General features: G+C 33.4%; 2 protein-coding genes across 2 annotated transcripts; both read right to left on the bottom strand.

The window, feature by feature from the left end:
- Window positions 1-3,759: 3,759 nt before the first annotated feature.
- On the bottom strand, window positions 3,760-10,412 carry LOC145635807 (vanillin synthase, chloroplastic-like). The gene is made up of 8 exons (XM_081687166.1): window positions 10,174-10,412; window positions 9,942-10,063; window positions 8,006-8,121; window positions 7,540-7,613; window positions 7,202-7,466; window positions 5,932-6,063; window positions 4,884-5,019; window positions 3,760-4,119 (listed from the first exon to the last, which is right to left on the bottom strand). The coding sequence occupies exons 1-8, from the start codon at window positions 10,380-10,382 to the stop codon at window positions 4,079-4,081; spliced, it is 1,095 nt and encodes a 364-aa protein (XP_081543292.1). The 5' UTR covers window positions 10,383-10,412; the 3' UTR covers window positions 3,760-4,078.
- Window positions 10,413-19,279: 8,867 nt separating this feature from the next.
- Window positions 19,280-20,359, bottom strand: LOC145636618 (uncharacterized). The gene has a single exon (XM_081688185.1). The coding sequence runs from the start codon at window positions 20,357-20,359 to the stop codon at window positions 19,280-19,282; it is 1,080 nt and encodes a 359-aa protein (XP_081544311.1).
- Between the last annotated feature and the right edge of the window lie 1,233 nt (window positions 20,360-21,592).

Genomic DNA, 21,592 nt, shown 5'->3' with positions numbered 1-21,592 from the left:
AATGTCACCAGATTAACAAAAAATTCATTTGTCTGGTAGATAAACTTGTATTTGCCGCTTATCAATACTCATTATTATTGGAAACATTGATTGTCAGTTTGGTACGATTGGATCGAGTTAGTTTGACCGAGTCAAATGATTTTGGATAGAGTTAAATTTTTCCCTACACCCCTATGTAGGTAGCACTGCCTGCACCCCCTCTTCATCATAATGACATCATTTGATAATTCTTCGATTTCGAATCATATATAAAATGTTCATTTTGGTATATATAAATGTTCAGTTTTGTATCATTAAATGTTCAATATTGTTAATACAACGTGCTATGTACTCATTGTTTCTTAAGTATTACTTATGTTATATTTTTTATGTACACATGGTTAATTTATTAATTTAAAGTAAAAAAAAATTAAAAAAAATCAAAAGTGAAAATATTAAACTTAAAAATTGTACACATCCTATACTTAGTATATATGGGTTTTACAAAATGACTTGAACATAGTCTCAAATTTAGTACATTTGGAATACATAAAAAATTAAAAAAAGTATGTAGAATTATCATTCCTTGTAATAGATACCCTTCTACGTACTCTTATGATGTTTGTGTATTTTCCTTGATACATATCTTTTTATCAATGCATACATTGTCGTTTTCAAGTTTTTTTTTTTAATGTCATTGTCCTGTGTGATAAGAGATTAAAATATATTAAAGTAAAATGCTAGTAACAATCAAAACACACGTATTATAAACAAAACAGAAACATTTAAAAATACAAATTTTAACATATTGCAAGAAAATAATGAACATAGTTCAATATGAAAATGAACAAGTAATATCATAATCTAAATAAACATTTTTCAATACGAGAATGAACAAATATTAAAATCTAATTGAACATTTTTCAATATGATACAAATAAGTATTAAAATTGAAACAAATGTCTTTTAATGTGAGAATGATTGAATAAGTATAAATCTAAATAAATATGTTTATATATGAGAATAAATATTGAATTAGATTGCAAATTAACATCTTTCAATATAAGAATGAATATATAATGAAAAGAGAATGAACATGTATCAAATTTAATTGAATATATATGAACATGAAATCCATCTAAAATGATGAATGTTCCACCTAAAATGATAATTTAGGATAGATTGATATTCTTTATTAGGTTGATAGAAAATATAGGAAGAAAATGGAGATCATAACTTTTTATCATAATTCTAATGATCATAAATTAATATGTACATGAAGTCGTGAACATATATAGTATATAAATGAACATTTATCAAAATGAAATGAACATTCATCTACGAACTAAATTTATATTTTTATAATCCTACGAAATAGATCAAATCCAGAAAATTAGGCAATTAAACTCTATTTTAATTTATATTTTTTGTCTAGTAAATTTATAAGCTAATAATAGACCACAAATTAATTCAACTTAAAGTAGACTATTAAACCAAAATCATTCTACTATAATCATAAGAAATCATTGTAAATCTGGTGGTGGTGGTTTCAATTTGGTGTGGGTGGGGTTTGGTTGGGTTGGTTCGGTTGGGGGTTAAGGTTATAGGTGGGGGTGGTTGTTAGTTCGTTGTGGGATTGGTTCGGTTTGGTTTTGCTTGGTTCGGTTTTGATTGGTGTAGTGTGGTTTGGTTTGATTTTTTTGCAAAATTTGATGTTTATGATACTTGATTAGAAATTTCGGTTCGGTTTGGTTTTTTTTTTTTTAAAGAAAACCGAAATTTAGGTGGTTTGGTTTGGTTCGGTTTCAAAGCTAAAGTGCTGCGATGTGGTTTGCAAAATCAAGAAACCGAAATAGGGTGGTTCGGTTTCGGTTTGGGCAAAAAACCAAACTGAAAACCAAACTTTCACCCCTAGTGTGAGACCTTTAATGAATGCATTGGAGTGATTAAGGAGGTATTTAATGAAAAGACACAATGACAAGTGGAAGGCTGTGCAGAAAATGGAAGGGAAAGTTATGCCATAGCCCATATGTAACTAAGTTGTTTGATTACATGGAGAGGGTTGCTAGGCACTGCATAGTTCAAGTATCAAAGGGTGATACCTATGAGGTTCAACTTAATGCTGACTAGACGATAGTTGACCTCCAACAAAGAACTTGCACATGCTACCATTGGCAACTAATAGGGCTGCCTTGTGTTCATGGGTTTGCATGCATTCTTGATAAGAGGGTTGATCCAAAAGAGTATGTGGACCATTATTACACCAAGGTGAGATACATAGAAGCATATGATCTTCCTGTGCAACCTATGCCAGGTCCTAAGCACTGGGAAAAAATTCAGATGAGGGAGCTACTACCTGCACCGGTGAGGGTTATGCCACCAACAAAGGGCAACAGCCAAAGGAGGCAGAAAAAGATGCCAGAATGTGCTCAATTTGATCATTATGCCAAAACATGTGCCAATGTAGCTGAAAAAAGTACCAGAACCTTCTTCCTAACAAAAAAAAAAAAACAAAAGGCAAGGCTGTTGTATATACTTCATGGGTGGTAGAGCAAAGGAGGTTAAAGGCAGTAAGGGTTCTGAGTAAGGTGAGCATCACTTGGTTTATGTCAGTGTGCTGATTTATTAAACTTACTAAACACAAAATTAGTAACTAACATGTGTTTTTTTTTCTTCGAATTAGGCTGGATTTATACTTGTTGCTACGATTTGTGGGGCTGCAAATTTTGATTTATATTGTGACTTTGTGAGCGCTTGTTAATGGTGAGGGGTTGGGTTAGGGTTGATTCTGGTGAGCGGTTGTTTCGGGTGAGGGGCTGAGTTAGGGTGGCCGACAGTGTTGGCGGTGGGGCTGGGGTGGTTCAATTATTTATTTTTTTTTCACTTTCTATATTTTTTTTGGACAAATCATGGGTTGATACGTGTCCAATATCCTGCTATAACGGGTAATTGACTTTTGTTGACCGGTTTGGGCCTAATGAAAGAAAATGCCCCCTAAAAATGGGATTATTCAAGTATAATAATCGATAGTTAGGATTAATTAAAGTAAACGGCCTAAAGTTGAGATTAATAATAATAATTTTTCCAAAAGATAATTAATCATCTCGCTAAATTGTTTAAAATACAATTATATGTATCATTCAAAATATGACTCACAACAATATAATTATATCATCTAAAAAAGTTATTATATCATTCAGAATGTGACTATATTATTTTAGAGTATTAAATTTTGAGTTTACAACAATTTATTGTAGAAATGGGTCCATACAAAGACTTAAGATGTATTATATGCAGTGGTAGATACTAGATAATTTAGCCTAGGAATTGATTTTTTTTTTTTTTTTTTTTTTTTTCCTTGGCAATATCAACATCCTAATAAGGGGTTGGTCAATTGGCACAAGATCATAAATAAGTATTGCTCTGTTTATTTCACCTTAAAAGAAAATAAAAAATCCATAAAATTAATTTAAGTTCATCTATAAATATAGTTTCAATCCAGTAAAAGTAAATTCAGTTTAGTAAAATTAATTTCTATTTAGTAAAAATAATTTCAATTCAGTAAAAATAATTTCATTTTGGCAAAAATAAGATGAAGTGAACTAGGTGGGAAATTATCAAAGAGTGGGAAATTAAGAATTTAAATGAAATATTTAGCTACTAAATTATAGTAACAAAAGAAATATCAAAAATAATTTCAGTAGCTAAATATTTCATTCTAACTCTTAATTGCTACATTAATAAAAATAATAATTATAGGTTACCTTAACTACTTAATAATAACCTTGTATCAACGAGCTTAATTTTATTATTACCAACTCTGAACAGATACAGCACACTTTTTTGAGACTCACCAATTTGGTACATCCCACATCCCACTATTCTATGTATGCCTTTGGAGAGTTCTTAATCTTCTTATATTAGAGTTATAAATATTTTATACAGAGTTGCTTGAAAGGAGATGACAATGAGTTTACAAGCAACACAGCCTAACATCATCAGCTATGTATAAGCAATCTGGTTGTAGCAACATCCACGAACTTTGAAACCAAAAGATACCACAATTTGGAATCATTCTTCATGCTTTTTTCAAAGAGCTTCATGCTGATACAACAGGATATGATGCACATGTAGCAACACCTGTAACATGTTAAAGGAAGTCAATCCCAGTCAAGTTCAAAAAAAGAGGGTACTAGAAACTCAATATGAACTTCAAAATTTACAGTGTGTTTGAACAAGGGGATATGGAGAGAAGTGGGTGGAGAGGAGAGCAAGATAGTACAGGGCAGGAAAGAATTAGAGTGATTCATCTGCACTGGAGACTAGTGTCCTTTAGGTAACCTGGTTAAACCAGCCCGGATCCTCGCTTTCAACAAGTATGAATTTCACTTGAAAGAATCCTGGACTCTTTATTTATATTACTTGATTCTATATAGTTCACCCACCCCGGTCCCGCCTTTGGTCAGCCTGTTCAGCTGACCTCAGAGGCTTCCAGTCATCTGGACAGCCTGATCTTTTCCAGGCCTCCTTCCCACGAAACTGGAGCACAATCCTAACCTCCATTCCCCTTCTCTCTCTTTCCCACCCCCTCCCTCCCACTAGAATTGCAAATCATACTACTTGGAAGGGGGAGGTATCAGTATACTTCCATTCCCTTCAGATCTAATAAAGGTGGAAGGGAAAAAAAACCGTCGGATTCCCTTCCCTATCCTGAAATCATATCCAAATAAGGGAACACCAATCTCCGCTCTCCCTCCCTTCTCCATCTCTCAAGTTACTTCATCCAAACACACTATGAAGTATTACACACGTCACCCATGATAGCCAAAATTTAGGACGAGAAATTTTTTAGTATGACTATGAGTATAGAATATTTCACAAAAGTCAAGGTCAGCTTAACTTACCACACATGTTTTTGCCCATCTCCATCTTAAAGTATCCATTGTCACCCCAATCTTCTCCCCATGAATTCTTGATAATCCAGTATGGGACCCCATCTTCCACCCCATATCCAACAGCAAGAACAGCATGGTTCACATCCTGTCAAGCAGACAATATTAGATGAGTGAATCATTAAGAGAAAATGTGATACGAAGCATCAAATACATCAAAAAAAATTGTAAATTTTTTGTAACATATGAAATGGATATTTTAAGTCAATTTTGTTCATTCCTTGTAGCTTTCTTTCTTACATTCATTCATATTCATATTCATATATATTATTAAAACTCATGGCAAGACATGCTATTTTGCCATGTATCACCAATTTTGCCATTTGGCATATGATGTGACGCCATATCATATTAGTCCATTAATGATTGAAAAACTTCATGCATTAACCTCTATGTATTAATGTTTAGTTTAATTGAAAAACTATTCATATGCATAACATACACCCTATTTAAGTTTCCCTTGGAATATAACTCCTTAATAATTGCACAATAATAAAATTTGTAAGAAATTTCTAGGTTTTATCAAAAAAAATTTCACAACGGATTTGATTTATCATTAACCCTATATTTATTAATGCAAAAAATTATTGAACCAACTCATATAAACAACAAACTACTTAACCTATCATCTTTAAATAATAATAGAATAAAATAAAATAAATAAAAAAAAAACCACCACTCAAGTTGTGAGTGACAAACAAGCCAAAATATATATAGTTCGATTAAAGTAATAAATTTATAATAACCCGGGCGATGCCCGGGCCAATAACTAGTTCTGTTTTTAAATATTTACAGAAATAGTGAATGTAACTTTCAGTATTTCACAACCAATGATTGATTGTAGGTTAATGGCATGCAGAACCACCTATATTACCCAAAAAAGAACTTTGTTTTCTTAAAGTACCCAAAAAAAATTGAGCATAATCCAAAATTTAGTGTATGTATCTCATAAATTATGACGGCCTACACCCTGGGGTTATGCATTGATCTTATAACTTACCATGGGAGCACTGCCACAAGTTGTACTGGTGTAAACTCCCTCCTTATAGAACCTGAATCCATCAACAACCTCAAATGCGACACTCACAGGACGGACGAATGCCACGGCATCCTTGAGTTCATCTTCAGCTCCCTACACATGCCAAATAAACCATTAAACAATGTCCACCTATATATATATTTTAACCAATATGAATTATGGAATAGCTTTTATAAAGTTTCATAATTTAGAAAACAACTATAGTAAAAACTCTGCATTTGCTTTGACATAATAAGGTTTCAAAATATAGCCTCTCGAGACTCGGCTAAAGGATTAGATTGCAGGCTTGCAGCTATCTGTGACAGGTAAGGATACATATCCAAGTGTTTACATGCTAATTGCCATGGTGCAAAACTTTGCAGGCAAACTTTGTCCTAGGATTGGATAAAGGTGTAGGGGCAATCAACTTCAGCTAATAATCCCTCCATTTTCATCTGAAGATATTGTAAACTTTAGTTTCTAGGAAAGTTGAGTGGGTGTAAGAAAAAAGGAAGATCAAGTAAAGAAAGATGTGATAATAAGGTGGGTGGGTGTAAGGAAAAAGGTTGATAAAGTAAGAAAGATTGGTTGAAAGGGGGGCAAGATAAAAAAATATGTATTACAAATAGACGGTAGTAGAATTGGGCACATCTACAAATAAAACACACACAAAAAGTATTCCATTAACTGTTGCATGCATCTTTCATATACTTGTATTTGTTTGCATTAATATATGCATAGGCATTTCCAGAGACTTGTTACTAGTTCAAATCACATTTTCATCTCAACCTTTTGTGAGCATATTCAGATAATTTAAGGTCACCTCTTGCTTAGTATACTTTACTACTGCAGCTTAGGAATTCATAACTTTGTTTTTAAACTTTACTGTTGTTAGAATCCTGCTAATGGATAGTTACAATAAAATGAAGACTCCCAGTAACATGGGGTCATGAGTTACCGAATCAGCACTATTGAAAATAATTAATAGTTTAAGAAAAAAAGTAAATAATAAATATAAAATACTCAATCAATGCTATAATATGGTAGTAAGGCTAATAAAAGGCAGAAAAACACATCTCGTTGATCCTGTTTGAACCTCCGAGAAAATATGATTTTTTTTCCTTTTTAAGGGAACCAAGAATCCAAGATTATATGATTATTGATGAATATGATTTTAATTTTAGTGTCACTCTATTGTTTGTGATAATCAATACTCATAATGCATTGACGGCCAAGATTGTAAGTGACTTACGAGGGTGATATTGACGGAACCATGGACTTGAACACCAACATTTTGGGCTGAGAATTTACATTCACCATCCTTTCCTGTGTATGGATAAGCCTCTTCAGTATCCAGACCCCCATTGTACTTAATATATTCAAATGCCTGTGAAGGCAAACCGCCATTGCAACCGAAATTGTTAAATGCACCAGCACAATCAACAAGCTGTTGCTCGGATAATGAGATATTCTTCCCAAATGCCTGTGCATAAGCTGCCTCCAAAGCTCCAGTAGTACTGAGACAACAAATAAAGTTAGTATACATGATATGAATACCGTATAAACATACATGTATAAAGATAAGCGGACCTGAATGTCCAGCAAGATCCACAGTGGCCTTGATTTTTGACTGGGCTAACAATGCCCTTAGCTCTCCAATCTTGCTGCAAATTCAAAAGGTATTGAACTGACATGAGATTCTAATTAAAAGCATATCAGTTTCCTCAGAACAGACCGACAATGGTGGGATTACAATATCGTTTCTAATGTGAATACGCCCCAAGGGAATAAAATACAGAGACTTCATTCTTACAAAATGAAAGATAAGAAATTAAAATAATAAGTGAACCACTGGAAAACAATCCACTAGCAGTTTGGTAGAGGCCAAATTGTGTTCATCAAGCCCATTAGATTCAAAGGTGAAAAGTTAATAAATTCAGAGGCATTATGATAATAGCGTAATCCAATGAATCTTGCTAAAATGGTAATTACAGACAACAAAACAAAAATATAAGTATATTATTGGGGATATTGGGAATAGGTCAAGAGAGTATACCGATGGAGGAGCAACAGCACGAGTCAACTTGTGACTTCCCTTGAGGGTGGCAGAGCAATTTTGAGCGGCTCCCAATCTATGCCTTTGAAACTCTTCCCACGTCCAATCAGCAAATTCTGGGTAACAGAAATAGAAATGGCGGTCAATAGGTTTGTCAATTTAACATATGGATGTTCTATGTTGCAAATATAATAGATAGTTAGAGGACTCTTTCTCTTGGTAAGGGTTTTGACAACTATCAATATCAACCAAACATTTTACATGTGCACATTTCCATAAATAAACACGAGGAATGTTCCAGAATCTAGTGCCTATAATTTAACTGTTAACTATGATGTGATGTTTAAAAGACAGAAGTACATAATAAAAAAAAAAAGAAAAAAAAATAAAGAGGGAGGGGGGGGGGGGGGGGGTCAAGAACTCATCTAAACCATTATGGCATTCTCATTTATTTGGCAATTTGTTTAAGACACACATGGGTTGGTGAAGTTCATATGCATCACAATGTAAAAAACTATAAGAACTTTGTGCTATGAAGCTAAAACACGCCCAGCGCCCCAGCATATAATAAAGTGCACCTCAGCAGTCAGCACTAAAGCCCAAGGCAGTAGGAGTCAACTGCTTTTATTGGGATATGTGAGACAATTTCAAAGAAGTGTTGGGAGGTGCAGTGGTGCACTGAATGAGCGCAACTGCCTTTGTTACACCAAGTATTTTAGCTCTTATTCAGTGAGGCACACACCATACGTTTGTGCTATGAGCACAGGCTCTAGGATCCCTACCTTACTTAACTTAGTGCACCTTGAGCTTTAACATACCTTTATAATCTAATGTTGCTTGTAATGACGTTTAAATCAGTTCAATTCAGCAAAAATTACTACGGCTCAGAAAACATCAGCTGAAGAGAAGAGTCCAAGGCTGTTTTACTTTGATAGAAAACTTGTCAATGTATATAGCCCTTATCTCAACTAACTTTTAGTTGGTAATTGAACTTGGTAATCTTTAAATGAGCTTATTCAGACTTATTAAAATTAAAAAGACTAAACCTATATTTCTATGAACTTATTAAATGACTAAACTTGATTTTTGTATGAGCAAATTTTTTTTAAGGTAAAATAAACAATGTCTTGAGCTACAAAATAAGTTCTTACAAGGTTACTCAAGTTCCATTCACAACATTTAATAAGTTCAGACAAGTTCAACTAAGGAAAACACGGCCTAAATGTATCACGACATTTTTAACATATCAATATGACAAGAGATGCCTTAATAGGTACTAAAATATCATGTTAGACAATAGATTATACTATGATAGTATAGTAAGAAATCCATCCCAACAAACCCCTATCCTTGGATTATGCTTAAAGATTTGTGTTGACATGAGTCGATTTTAAGTCTAGCAAACCCACAAGGAACACATGCTCAAATGCTTAATTAAGGCAACCTCTTTAATAAAAACATAAATAAAAGGGAAATAACTCCAAAACACTTGAACAATAAGCCCAAATTTGTATTGACAAAATAAGCTAAATTTAATTAAGAAAAGGTTATGAATAAAACCAAATTGATAACATATTTATATTGTTAGATGCAGATTATATCTAGTTATTACATAAGGTACTCTCATACAGTGTCAGAATGTGTACATCCACAATAGGTGGTGACAGGATTCGATCGACATTTTTCATTGGTACTCTTAAACTCGATATTTTAATCAACTAAACTAGTCGACATCCACATATTATCAACAAAAATAATACTTGTACTTCATAATACATAATTCAAAATTTTCATATTATATTGCCCTCGTGAGTCGTGACTCATTCCGACCATAAAAATAAAATAATTCAGATTGAATTAAGCAAAATTTCCAAACACAAGAAAATACAAAGATATTAAAATAACAATACAAAAAAAATGTAAATTATGAACTTACGATTAACATGAAGTTTGTATGAAAGTGCCTTTTTATTAGACGATCTAATCAACTTCAAATTCTCCCGATAAATTTCAAATCTCCTCAACATCTCATGAGCCGACTCATACCTCTTCCCATGCCTAAAAAAACCCAAAAAATTCATCAAAATTTCCACTTCAAAGTTCAAACAATCAATCAATCAATAAATCACAAAAAAAAAAAAATTAAAAAAAAAAGAAAAGAAATTAACCTGTGAATGAATCGAGCGAAGGAGAGAGCATGACGACTGTTTCCGAGGAGAGAGAAAATGGAAGATTCAATGTCTTGTAAACCGTCTGATACTAATCTGATGGGATTTTCATCAGTGAAGGTCGATGATAAGGTTGTGGTTGCGAAGCAGGAGATTATAGCTGCTGCTACCAGTAGTAGGAGAGAGAAAGTTGGAGCAGAAGCAGCCATTGTTGTTTTGGAGAAGAAAAAATGAGATGAGATGAAATGAAATGAAATGGGGGTTGAAATTTAAAGGGGTTGGAAAACGGCAATTATTGGGTTTTTGTTTTTTTTAGAAAATTATTTTTTTATTGAGAAAAATGGGGGGTTTATTTTATTTTTAAAAAGGGGTTTAGATAATTTAAAAGATTCTGGATTTTTTATTATCCTATATTATGGGGGAAATAATGATCTGTTTAGGTGACATAGATACTGATGTGAGCAAGATGGTGATGGTAGTTGATATTGTGTCATGGTGTTGGTTTGGAAAGTATTGAGAGGGGATTTTGATTGGGTTATTTGGAACGAGGGATTTTATGGCAATCTTACGTTACTCATATTTTGTAAGATTATGCTTTTAAGCGATTGTGAAGCAGCATACTTTTTTTAGCTAACGTAATGAAGAGTTGGATGTAGCGACTGTAGAGAAATGTTTTATGAAAGAGGAGAAAAGGGGGTTGTTTAGTTGAAGCAGAGATGGTTTAGATGTAATAGAGTTTTTGTCTTACTTAAACTCCATCCTTCCCGTCAAAAAAAAAAAAACGTACTTTATTAGTCGTCATTAGCAGCTTCAACCATAATAAAGCAAGGTCATATGACGGGATCGAAAAGGTGGTTTAGTTATAACAGAATTAAGTTGCGTAAATGGCAAGATATGAGATGATAAAGTGTTAGATAAATAATAAAATAGACTTTGGTATTGCACCTATAGCTATGACGATGTGCTAGATTAGAGAGGAAGAGTGAGCACGATGGAAGTGAAAAAGAAAAGGCATGATAAAAACAAACGCATATTGACTTCGTGGACTCGGGGTATTCGTGTACCAGTAGCCATATTTTTGGAAGTTTATTTATCTAAATCTAAGAAAGTACTAAATAACTAAAGCTTCCTTAAACAACGCGTAAAAAATCATTGAAAGTATGACTATTTCTCTTATCATTAGACTATATATCTAGTAAATTATCTATAAATTTTTATTTCAATCTTAATTATGAAGAAATTCTCAACTTTGCAATTTACCCTATCACGGTATTAATTTCTTGCCCATAGAAAAAAAATTCTTACATGCACAGTGCACCCCGAATGCACCATCTCTAGAGCAATGCACCAAAGGATAGATGATGTATGCTCATTTTTTTTCTCACTTAAAGATTTAGAAATGAGCAAAAAAATTATTAAACGAGCTAAAAAGTATTATGAGATGTATCTAATTATAGGTGTATTCCCCGTCAAAAAAAAATATAGGTGTATTCGAGTGCATATAAGAATTTTCAGCTCGGGGGTGTATAAACAATTCGAAAATATAAAATACAATTCGAATATATAATACCTTGAATGCAATTTAAGTAAGAAGACCAGTTACTAAACTTGATTAGTTGGTACTTTTAGATATAAACTCTTCAACCTAATCTGTTTGATTCAAAAATCTATTTTCAACCTAATCCAACTTCACAAATTCTTATATGTGGCTGGTCACACGGTGCCACACGGTGGGGGTTATTTCGTTAGTTTAAGACCTTGTTCACTTCACCTTTAAAAAATAATATTAAGTAAAAATAATTTTAGTTCAGTAAAAATAAGTTCAGTTCAATAAAAATCAATTCTGTTCATTAAAAATAATTTCAGTTCAGCAAAAAAAATTCAATTCAGTATAATTAATTTCAATTCAATTCACCTTAATTTTGCTGAACTGAAATTATCTTTGCTGAAGTTAAATTATTTTTACTGAAACAAAATTATTTTTCCTAAACAGCAGAAATTATTTTTTACTGATTTTCTATTATATTTCTTCTTTAAATCTATTGTTTTTACTAATCTGAAATTATTTTTAGTGAACTGAAGTACTTTTAGAGAACTGAAATCATTTTTGCTGAACTGAACTTATTTTTACTAAATTGAAATAATTTTGGCTGAATATTATTTTTTTAAGGTGAAGTGAACCAGGCCTGGCAGGGGTTACTTGGTTAGTGTTAAAGGAATTAGTATGTCAGTATTATAAGGTTACTCGGTTAATGTTATAGGGGGTTACTCGGTCAGTTTTATAGGGTTACTTGGCCGGTGTTATAGGGGTTACTTTGTTCTTTTATAAGTGGCCACACGGTGAATTTTATTAGTTCAATTTGAATTTATTTTTTTTAAAAAAAAAAAATACTATGTTGTCCAAAAAAACTAGAAATACGTACAAATGTACAATATTGTACATGAGGCATTGGTAATAGGAGTCATTTTAAACAAATAAGAGTGCAAAATGGTAATTTCACGTCAATAAAGAGTATTTAATTTAAGACTATACCCATACTACTATGCAGTTTAGTCGTATGGGGGTGCTTCCAATTACGGGTAATAAATCAAGGACTCGGTTGTAACTGGTTCCAATTTCAATTCTCAATTTTTTGGAACCGGAACCGGTTGGGTACCCAGTTACCCAACATATATTGAACTAAATATGTTTTTTTTTTAAAAAAAAAAAAAAAAAAAAAAATTATGTTCAATGTATTTGATTAGTAAAATAAAAATAAATAATATTAATATCTAACATAAATAAAACAGCTTAATGCATATAAAAATATAAGTATTAAATGCTAAAAATGAAAATAAACCAAAAAATAATTGTATATTAAATGCTTATATGCAGCCCTTAGGGGCATATATCATTACTTTTTTTTTTCTTTTTTTTTTTTTTAGACAATTACCCATTTTTTTTTTTAATTACATCTATCATTTAATTTCACTATTTCCCTATATATTTAGTTGTATTTTACATCGTACAAATGTCAATTTTTACAACTTTGTCATCCTAACTGGTAATTGTTCTCTTTGATACATCCCTTTTGTAATTATTCAAGATTCGCCTTTAATTTGTCAAATACTAGTACAAGTATATACTCTCCCTAGCAAGCTAGTTTTCGTTGATAAATGATCGAAAAGCAAGTACACGAATCTTGGAAGAGACAAAGCCATCATATACACAAACACAATGTCCAACTCTATTGGATTGATATGGAGATTTTTTTGCAGGATGATTTTATATCATAGCTTCATTAATATTCATAAATTATGACTTTTATTTTGTTTTTGTTAAAGTTTTACCGATAGAAAGTTTTATAAAAGGAGTAAGAGAAGATGGAGAAATTGATTGTATATATTGCTCCGGTAACATGGCTTATATAGCCAAGAGCTTTACATATAATGCCATACAAGTTCACAAGTCTTTGGACTTGTGTGAACATTGTGAAATCAAATCAAATAATTATAGACATTCATATTTATCTTCTAACACTCCCCCTTGAATGCCCATACTTATTATACAGAAAAAGTATATGTTGCCTCATTAAAAACCTTGTTAGGTAAAACCCTAAGGGATAAAAACCATAGCTAGGGAAAAAGAGTACAACGATAGTGTATTATATGTTTTGGTATACTGCCTCGTTAAAAACCTTGTCAGGAAAAACCCAATAGGATAAAAACCTGATCGAAGGGAAAAAGAGTGCAGTACATATAATACTCCCCCTGATTTCAGCATAGTTCACGGAGATGTCGCATTCTGACAAGGTAAAGTCGTATCCCCTAATCAAAAATAATTACCTAAATCACTAACTAAAGTAGATAGGGAAGTAGGGTCGATCTCCACAAGGAAACAAGTCTTTTTACTCCTAATTAAATATTATAATCTAAATTATTTAAGTAACCAATATTTATGAATGAATAAGAAACTAAACTAAAAAGAGTAGGAATAGGGAGAAAATAATATATAAAAGGATCTAGGGCATAGGTTCACCAATAAATAATACTCCGGGGTAAAATAGGGTAATCAATCATTGACATTGCATAAATAACATGATTAACAGGCTCTCGCAATTTATTAACCAACATAGATCTAACAGGCTCTCGCAATTTACTAGATCTAAGTTTTTATTGAAAATAGCCTTTAATATCAAATTAACATCTGCTCGATTCATCAATTTAATATTGCTATACTTTTACAAGCCGCAATTGTAAAACATTAAAACAATCCAATAAGAAATTATCATGCAATACCAACAATCAATAATAGCCAATCATCAATGTATCAATTAACCAAATTGTAAAGGGCTCTCGCTACTTATTACAATCACACAATTAATTTATCGGTATTAAATCTCATCTCTCGATTCTTGACTTAACCATTTATAAATTAACTCGCCTATTGAAACTAGACCTAAACATTAATTCTCATCTCTCGATTCTTGAATCAATATTGTCAAACTCATGCATAAAAGATAGGCCTAATCTAGTCACAGAGCATTAAATCAATCAATAGGAAATTAATCTAGCATTGATAATCAACAACAATAATTTACCCCTTCATATTATTTATTAGATCCCCATAAACCCTAGAAATTGAACTACTCACACATATTAAAAACTAAACTAAACAAAGCAATAAAATAAATCATGATCAAAGGAATAAAATAAATAACTAAGATTAAGGGAAGAGAAATCGTCACCAAAATAAATCTGGAATTAATCAAAGAAATAAGAACAAAAGTTTAGAGAGAGAGTTTAGAGAAAGAAGTCTAAGTAGAGAGAGAAAACTAAGAGAAAGGATTAAGAGAATAAGAAGAGGTAGTCCTAAAATCGTATTACGGAGGAGTATTTATACTCCGTACAAGAATCCTAAACTAAAACAAATTAAAACGACGCTAATCGTCTCCTAAATACACACGCGCCCGATCGGGCGCGCCTTTTTTCACCTCTAATAGCAATCTCGCGCCCGGCCGGGCGCTCCTCCCGCCCAGCCGGGCGCGCCTCCGGGCGCCAGCCTTTTTGGCCGGGCGGCTCATTTGGGCCAATATTTGGACTTCGATTGGGCTCCAATTCTTCGGGCCAATCTGGGTTTCCTCTTTGGGTCTTGAATACTCGGTCCAAACGCCCCGGTACCACCTCTACCGAGCCCTTAATCACCGGTTCGATGTCTCTAACCGGCCCTGGGCTATAAACTCTGGTCGTGTTTTTCCAATGCTCGTGATTGCTCCTAAATATCTCGGGAAAATACTCCAAAAGCATAAATCCCTGCAAAAGTCAACCAAATCTACAAAAACACTAGAAAACACCAATTAGTAATAAAAGTGGCTCTAAAGAGCCAAAAACACTACTAATTACGACCAAGGGACGGGGGTAAAATACTATATAAAACGGACACATCACATTCCGATTTTGTGAACTAACTGCTCAAATTTCTTCGAAGGAAGTGATTTGGTGAACAGGTCGGCAAGATTGTCACAGGACTGAATTTGCTGGATATTTATTTCCTCGTCCTTTTGCAGATCATGTGTGAAGAACAGTTTTGGGGCAATATGTTTCGTTTTATCTCCCTTAATATATCCTTCAGTCACTTGAGCAATGCATGCTGTATTGTCCTCAAATATGATGGTTGGGTCTTATGTTATTGCGTTCATTCCACACTCCTTTTGGATATTACCGATCATCGACCTCAGCCATACACATTCTCGTCCTGCTTCATAGAGGGCTATCAATTCTGCATGATTTGAGGATGTCGCGGTCAATGTCTGCTTTGTTGATTTCCATGATATTGCAGTGCCGCCATAAGTGAACACATATCCATTTTGTGACTTGGCATTTTGAGGATCCGATAAGTATCCAGCATCTGCATACCTAATGAGAGCAGCATCTTGTTTTGGTTGGTAATATAAGCCAAGGTCTTGTGTCCCTCGTAGGTACCAGAGTAAGTGTCGAACTCCCTTCCAATGCCTATATGTTGGTGCATTGTTGTGCCTGGCTAGCAAGTTCACAGAGAAAGCTATGTCGGGTCTTGTGTTGTTAGCTAAGTACATTAAGGCTCCAATTGCACTTAAGTATGGTACTTCTGGACCCAGAACCTCTTCTTTTTCTTCTCGGGGTCTGAATGGATCATTTTTCATATTCAAAGAACGAACAACCATTGGGAAGTTGGTTGGAGTTGCTTTGTCCATGAAGAATCTTTTCAAAACTCTTTCTGTATAGCTTGATTGATGGACAAAAATACCATGACTCAAGTGCTCAATTTGCAGTCCAAGGCAAAATTTAGTTTTCCCAAGGTCTTTCATCTCAAATTCTTTCATCAAGTATTTTGCAGTTTTCTCGAGTTCTTTTGGGGTTCCGATGATATTTAAATCATCAACATAAACTGCAATGATAGCGAATCCTGATTGTGATCGCTTTATGAAAACACAGGGACTAACTTGGTTGTTTTTGAATCCTTCTCTCATAAGGTATTCACACAGACGGTTATACCACATCCTTCCAGATTGTTTTAATCCATAAAGTGATCTTTTTAGTTTTATGGAAAGCAATTGTTTAGGCTTGTGGTTTTCTGGTAGTTTTAGTCCTTCGGGGACTTTCATGTAAATGTCCGTATCGAGTGACCCATACAAATACGCAGTCACTACATCCATTAATCGCATTTGCAGTCCTTTTGTGACTGCCAAACTTACCAGAAATCTTAATGTGGTTGCATCAACCACTGGAGAAAAGGTTTCTTCATAATCAATCCCTGGAAGCTGAGAAAATCCTTGGGCTACAAGTCTTGCCTTGTATCTAACTATTTCATTTTTCTCATTACGTTTTCTAACAAATACCCATTTTTATCCAACGGGTTTTACACCTGCTGGTGTAAGGGTTATATTTCCAAAAACTTCTCGTTTTTCAAGTGACTTTAACTCAGCCAGCATTGCCTCCTTCCACTTTGGCCAATCACTCCTACGTCGACATTCTTCTACTGTTCTTGGTTCAACATTATTTTCATCAGACACAATGTCGATTGCAATGGAATTTGCAAATGTTTCATCCACGATAACATCTTTCCTATTCCATTGAGTCTTGGTAGAGACGTAATTCATTGAAATTTCATTGTTATCGATGTTTTGAACATCTTGTTCATTTCTCGTAGGGTTGTCTTCTTGTTCGTCCCCTTTTGAATTATCATCATTTTCTTTACTTTCATCCACATTTGGTCTTTCTTGACCTTCTGACGGGGGAACATCATTAGTCTCACTTTCTATTCCATCCAATATTTTCAATTTTCTTAGCTTAGAATCTTTTGAACCAAGTGGTCTACCACGCTTTCTGCGTGCTTGAGATTCACTTTCTATGGCCTTATTACAAGTTGGAATTTCGATACGTGCAGGGGCATTTTCTGCTGGTATATGTGATTTTGTCACCTTCTTTGTGTCTACAAATGCATCAGGCAATTGATTTGCAACACTTTGTAAATGAACAATTTTCTTGACTTCTTGTTCACACATATTTATTCGTGGGTCTAACATCAACAGTTGTGTTGCATTCCAAATAAGTTCTATTTCTTTCTCACGTGGGTCCACTTTCTCTCCCCCTAAGGCTGGGAATACTGTTTCATTAAAGTGACAGTTGGCAAATCTAGCCGTAAATAAGTCACCAGTCAATGGTTCAAGATATTTTATTATAGAAGGGGATTCAAACCCGACATAAATTCCCAGTCTTCTTTGTGGACCCATTTTTGTTCGTTGGGGTGGAGAAATGGGAACATATACAGCACAACCAAAGATTTTTAGATGTGAGATACTTGGTTCTCAACCACAAACAAGTTGTAGTGGTGAGAATTTATGATAAGTTGTAGGTCTTAATCTAATTAGTGCTGTTGCATGTATTATAGCATGTCCCCAAGCAGATGATGGCAATTTTGACCTCATTAATAATGGCCTTGCAATCAATTGTAATCTCTTAAATAGTGATTCAGCTAGACCATTTTGTGTATGAACATGAGCTACTGGGTGTTCGACATCAATTCCAATTGACATACAATAATCATTAAATGTTTGGGATGTGAATTCCCCAACATTGTCATGTCTTATTTTCTTTATTGTATGATCTGGGAATTGTGCTCTTAATTTGATGATTTGGGCAAGTAATTTTGCTAAAGCAATATTTCTACTTGAAAGCAGACTAACATGTGACCATCTTGTGGAAACATCAATTAAAACCATGAAATATCGAAATGGTCCACATGCTGGATTAATTGGCCCACATATATCTCCCTAAATTCTTTCTAAGAATTTTGGAGATTCAGTAGCAATTTTGTTCATAGATGGCCTTATTATTAATTTGCCAAGTGAACATGCAGAGCATGTTAATTCATCTGATCGAGGAATTCTGACATTTCTTATTGAATGTCCAACTGAATGTGCTATTATTCTTTGCATCATCCCAGTTGCTGGATGTCCCAAACGATCATGCCATAGAATAATCAATTGTTTGTCTTCTAACTTCTGGTTAGATACCATATTAATTTCCACGGGTCGTATGTTTATACGATATAACCCCGAAGAGTATGCTGGCAATTTCTCATATATATGTTTCTTGCCATGTTTTTCTGCCGTGAGGCATATATACTCCTTTTGATCTATCGTCATTGTTTCTAGATGATAGCCATTTTGGCGTACATCTTTAAAGCTTATGAGATTTCTTTGAGATTTACTCGAATATAAAGCATTATTTATTATTAATTTTGTTCCATTTGGAAGCATTATACAAGCCTTTCCAAATCCTTCAATTAATTTAGCTCACCCGGAAATGGTGTTTACATTTGCTTGAAACAACTTTAGTTGTGAAAAATATTTTCTATCCTTTAAGATAGTATGTGTTGTTCCACTGTCCAAAAGGCATTGATATTCGGAACTAACTTCAGGCAGATCCATATTTTCATAAAATAAATTTGAGATTAGTTTAGAATAATATCATACAAACTTTTATTGATGATAGAGATTTAAAGTACATGACTAGCAATTTAAAATACAGGATACTAAGAAAATACATTAAAACATAGCATATGTTACATTAGTAGATGGGAAACCTAAGCATTGTTGTTTTCTCCAAGAATGAAATCATTTCCAATTTCAGCATTATCCATGAAATAATCAGACACATCAAGGTTGGGACAAGGAGCATTTTCCTCGTTAACATAATTTGCTTCTGCATTTTTCTCTTTGCCTTTTACAGAAGCCTGGTAAAGGTCTAACAAATGTTTGGTCGTACGACAAGTACGTCCCCAGTGTCCTGTCATGCCACATCTGTAACATGTTTCTTTTCCTTTCGAAGGATTTTGTTTGTGGCTTCCAAACGACTGTCCCTTCTGTTTTTCAAAATTTTTGAAATTACTGTTTCTTTGAAAATTATTTCTACCACGGCCGCGTCCGCGATAATTTCCACGACCATTGTAATTTCCACGTCCACCTCTTCGTGTAGCATTTGACTCGGGTGGATAAGAATTTGTTGCATTTGCCTCATGATGAGTAGCCAAAGACCCAGTTGGTCTCAGGTTATGATTTTTCAACAGAAGTTCACTATTTTGTTCCGCAACAAGCAATACACTCATTAATTCATTGAACTTTTTAAAACCTCTTTCACGACACTGTTCTTGCAACAGTATGTTACTTGCATGAAAGGTAGTGAGTGTTTTTTCAATCATTTGTTCGTCCGTAACTGGATGATCACAGTATCTCAATATAGACACTATCTTATGTATGGTTGAATTATAATCAATTACAGATTTGAAATCCTGGAACCGTAAATTTGTCCAGTCAAATAATGCCTTAGGAAGGAGCACCCTTTTGTGGTGTCCAAATCTTTCATTAAGGCAATCCCATAATTCTTTAGGATCTTCAACCATCATGTACTCAATTTTAAGGCCTTCATGTAAATGATGCCTTAACAACACTAAGGCTTTTGCCTTATCTTGTTCAGTGATAGGTTTTACAACCGTCATTGCCGAAGAGGTAGCATCAGTTGTTTGACCAGAGGGACTTTTATTTTCTTTAACAGTGTGTTCCAAGCCTTGAGCTTTTAAATTCATCATTGCATCCACTTTCCATTCCATAAATTTCTTTCCAGATAAATCTAAGATGTTGAACTGTCTTTTCATAAGGTCTCCCATTTTAGCTACAACAAATTACGTGATAATTAGTTTATAATGACAAATTATATGTACAACTCACATGTTTAGTTCTTCCATATTTATAATTAGGTCAATAAAACACGTGATAATTAAATTTAATAATAATAAACTTTAATAATGTAGTCTTTTCCCCCCCTTGGTTTATTATTGTGAGTAATTATATGATTGGGCAAAAATTAATCATGTTAGTTGCAAAAAAAAACAGCAAAACGACAACAATAACAGTAGTAACAATAATTATAATGATAACGGTAATATTATACAATGATGATTAATAACAACAAACAAACATAATAAAACAAAAACAAGCTTTTAATATACTAAAACGACAAAATAAGTGAGTTTTACTTATACATAATGACAAAAATTAATATTGCTGCTAATAAAATTACAAGCGCCGTAATTAGAAGGAAATATTGTTTTATCTTCATTAAATCTTCCTCAAAAGTGAAGTTGTGGGTGTTTTGGTTGTCGTCGTCGGGGAACATATCAGAGAAGAAGGGGGGTGATAAAATTTTTAGGTGATTTTTGGATAAAAAGTCGGAAAGGATAAGGGATTTGTGGTGAAATCGGGGAAAAATCTGCCTTTTATAGAGGTAGGTTTATCCGTTATTATTCTGTACAACTGTAAAAATATCATATAACAATCTAATATACTGACAAAAATTATGGTCCAAATATATATATTTATAATTGTAAAAGGTTATCACACTGGGAATGCAAGCCATAGTGGTCCGAGAGCCCTAATATCTATAAAAGATCATGGGTTCGAAAACGGAAAGAAACACAAAAAGTATGTAAAAGTAAGAAAAATAATAAGTATAAAAGGCTGCATCATTTTGTTAATAATATGCATGCAAAGTTTCTACTAGGCAATTACAATAACTAAGATAAAAATTTTTTTTACGTAAAATGAGTACGTAATATCAACATGAATCAAATAAAAGATGGTAGTAATGAATTCACAAGTAAGAGAACTTTCACCGTTGTTTTTGAGGTATATATATAATACAGTAAATGTTTGAGTTTCTGGTATAGAGGATCCCAAATATGGGCAACTATAGAGCATACTCCTCGAAACATTTAGAAGTAGATAGTATTATTTGTTATAAATTTTTATAAGTATGTATAAATATACCTGACTGGAAACTGGTGCTGATAACGTGTTTAAGTTTTACCGATAGAAAGTTTTATAAAAGGAGTAAGAGAAGA

Source organism: Chenopodium album, chromosome 6 (genome assembly GCF_948465745.1).
Source record: "Chenopodium album chromosome 6, dcCheAlbu1.1, whole genome shotgun sequence".
Classification (NCBI taxonomy): Eukaryota; Viridiplantae; Streptophyta; class Magnoliopsida; order Caryophyllales; family Amaranthaceae; genus Chenopodium; species Chenopodium album.
This window is presented reverse-complemented; position numbering and strand designations above follow the sequence as displayed.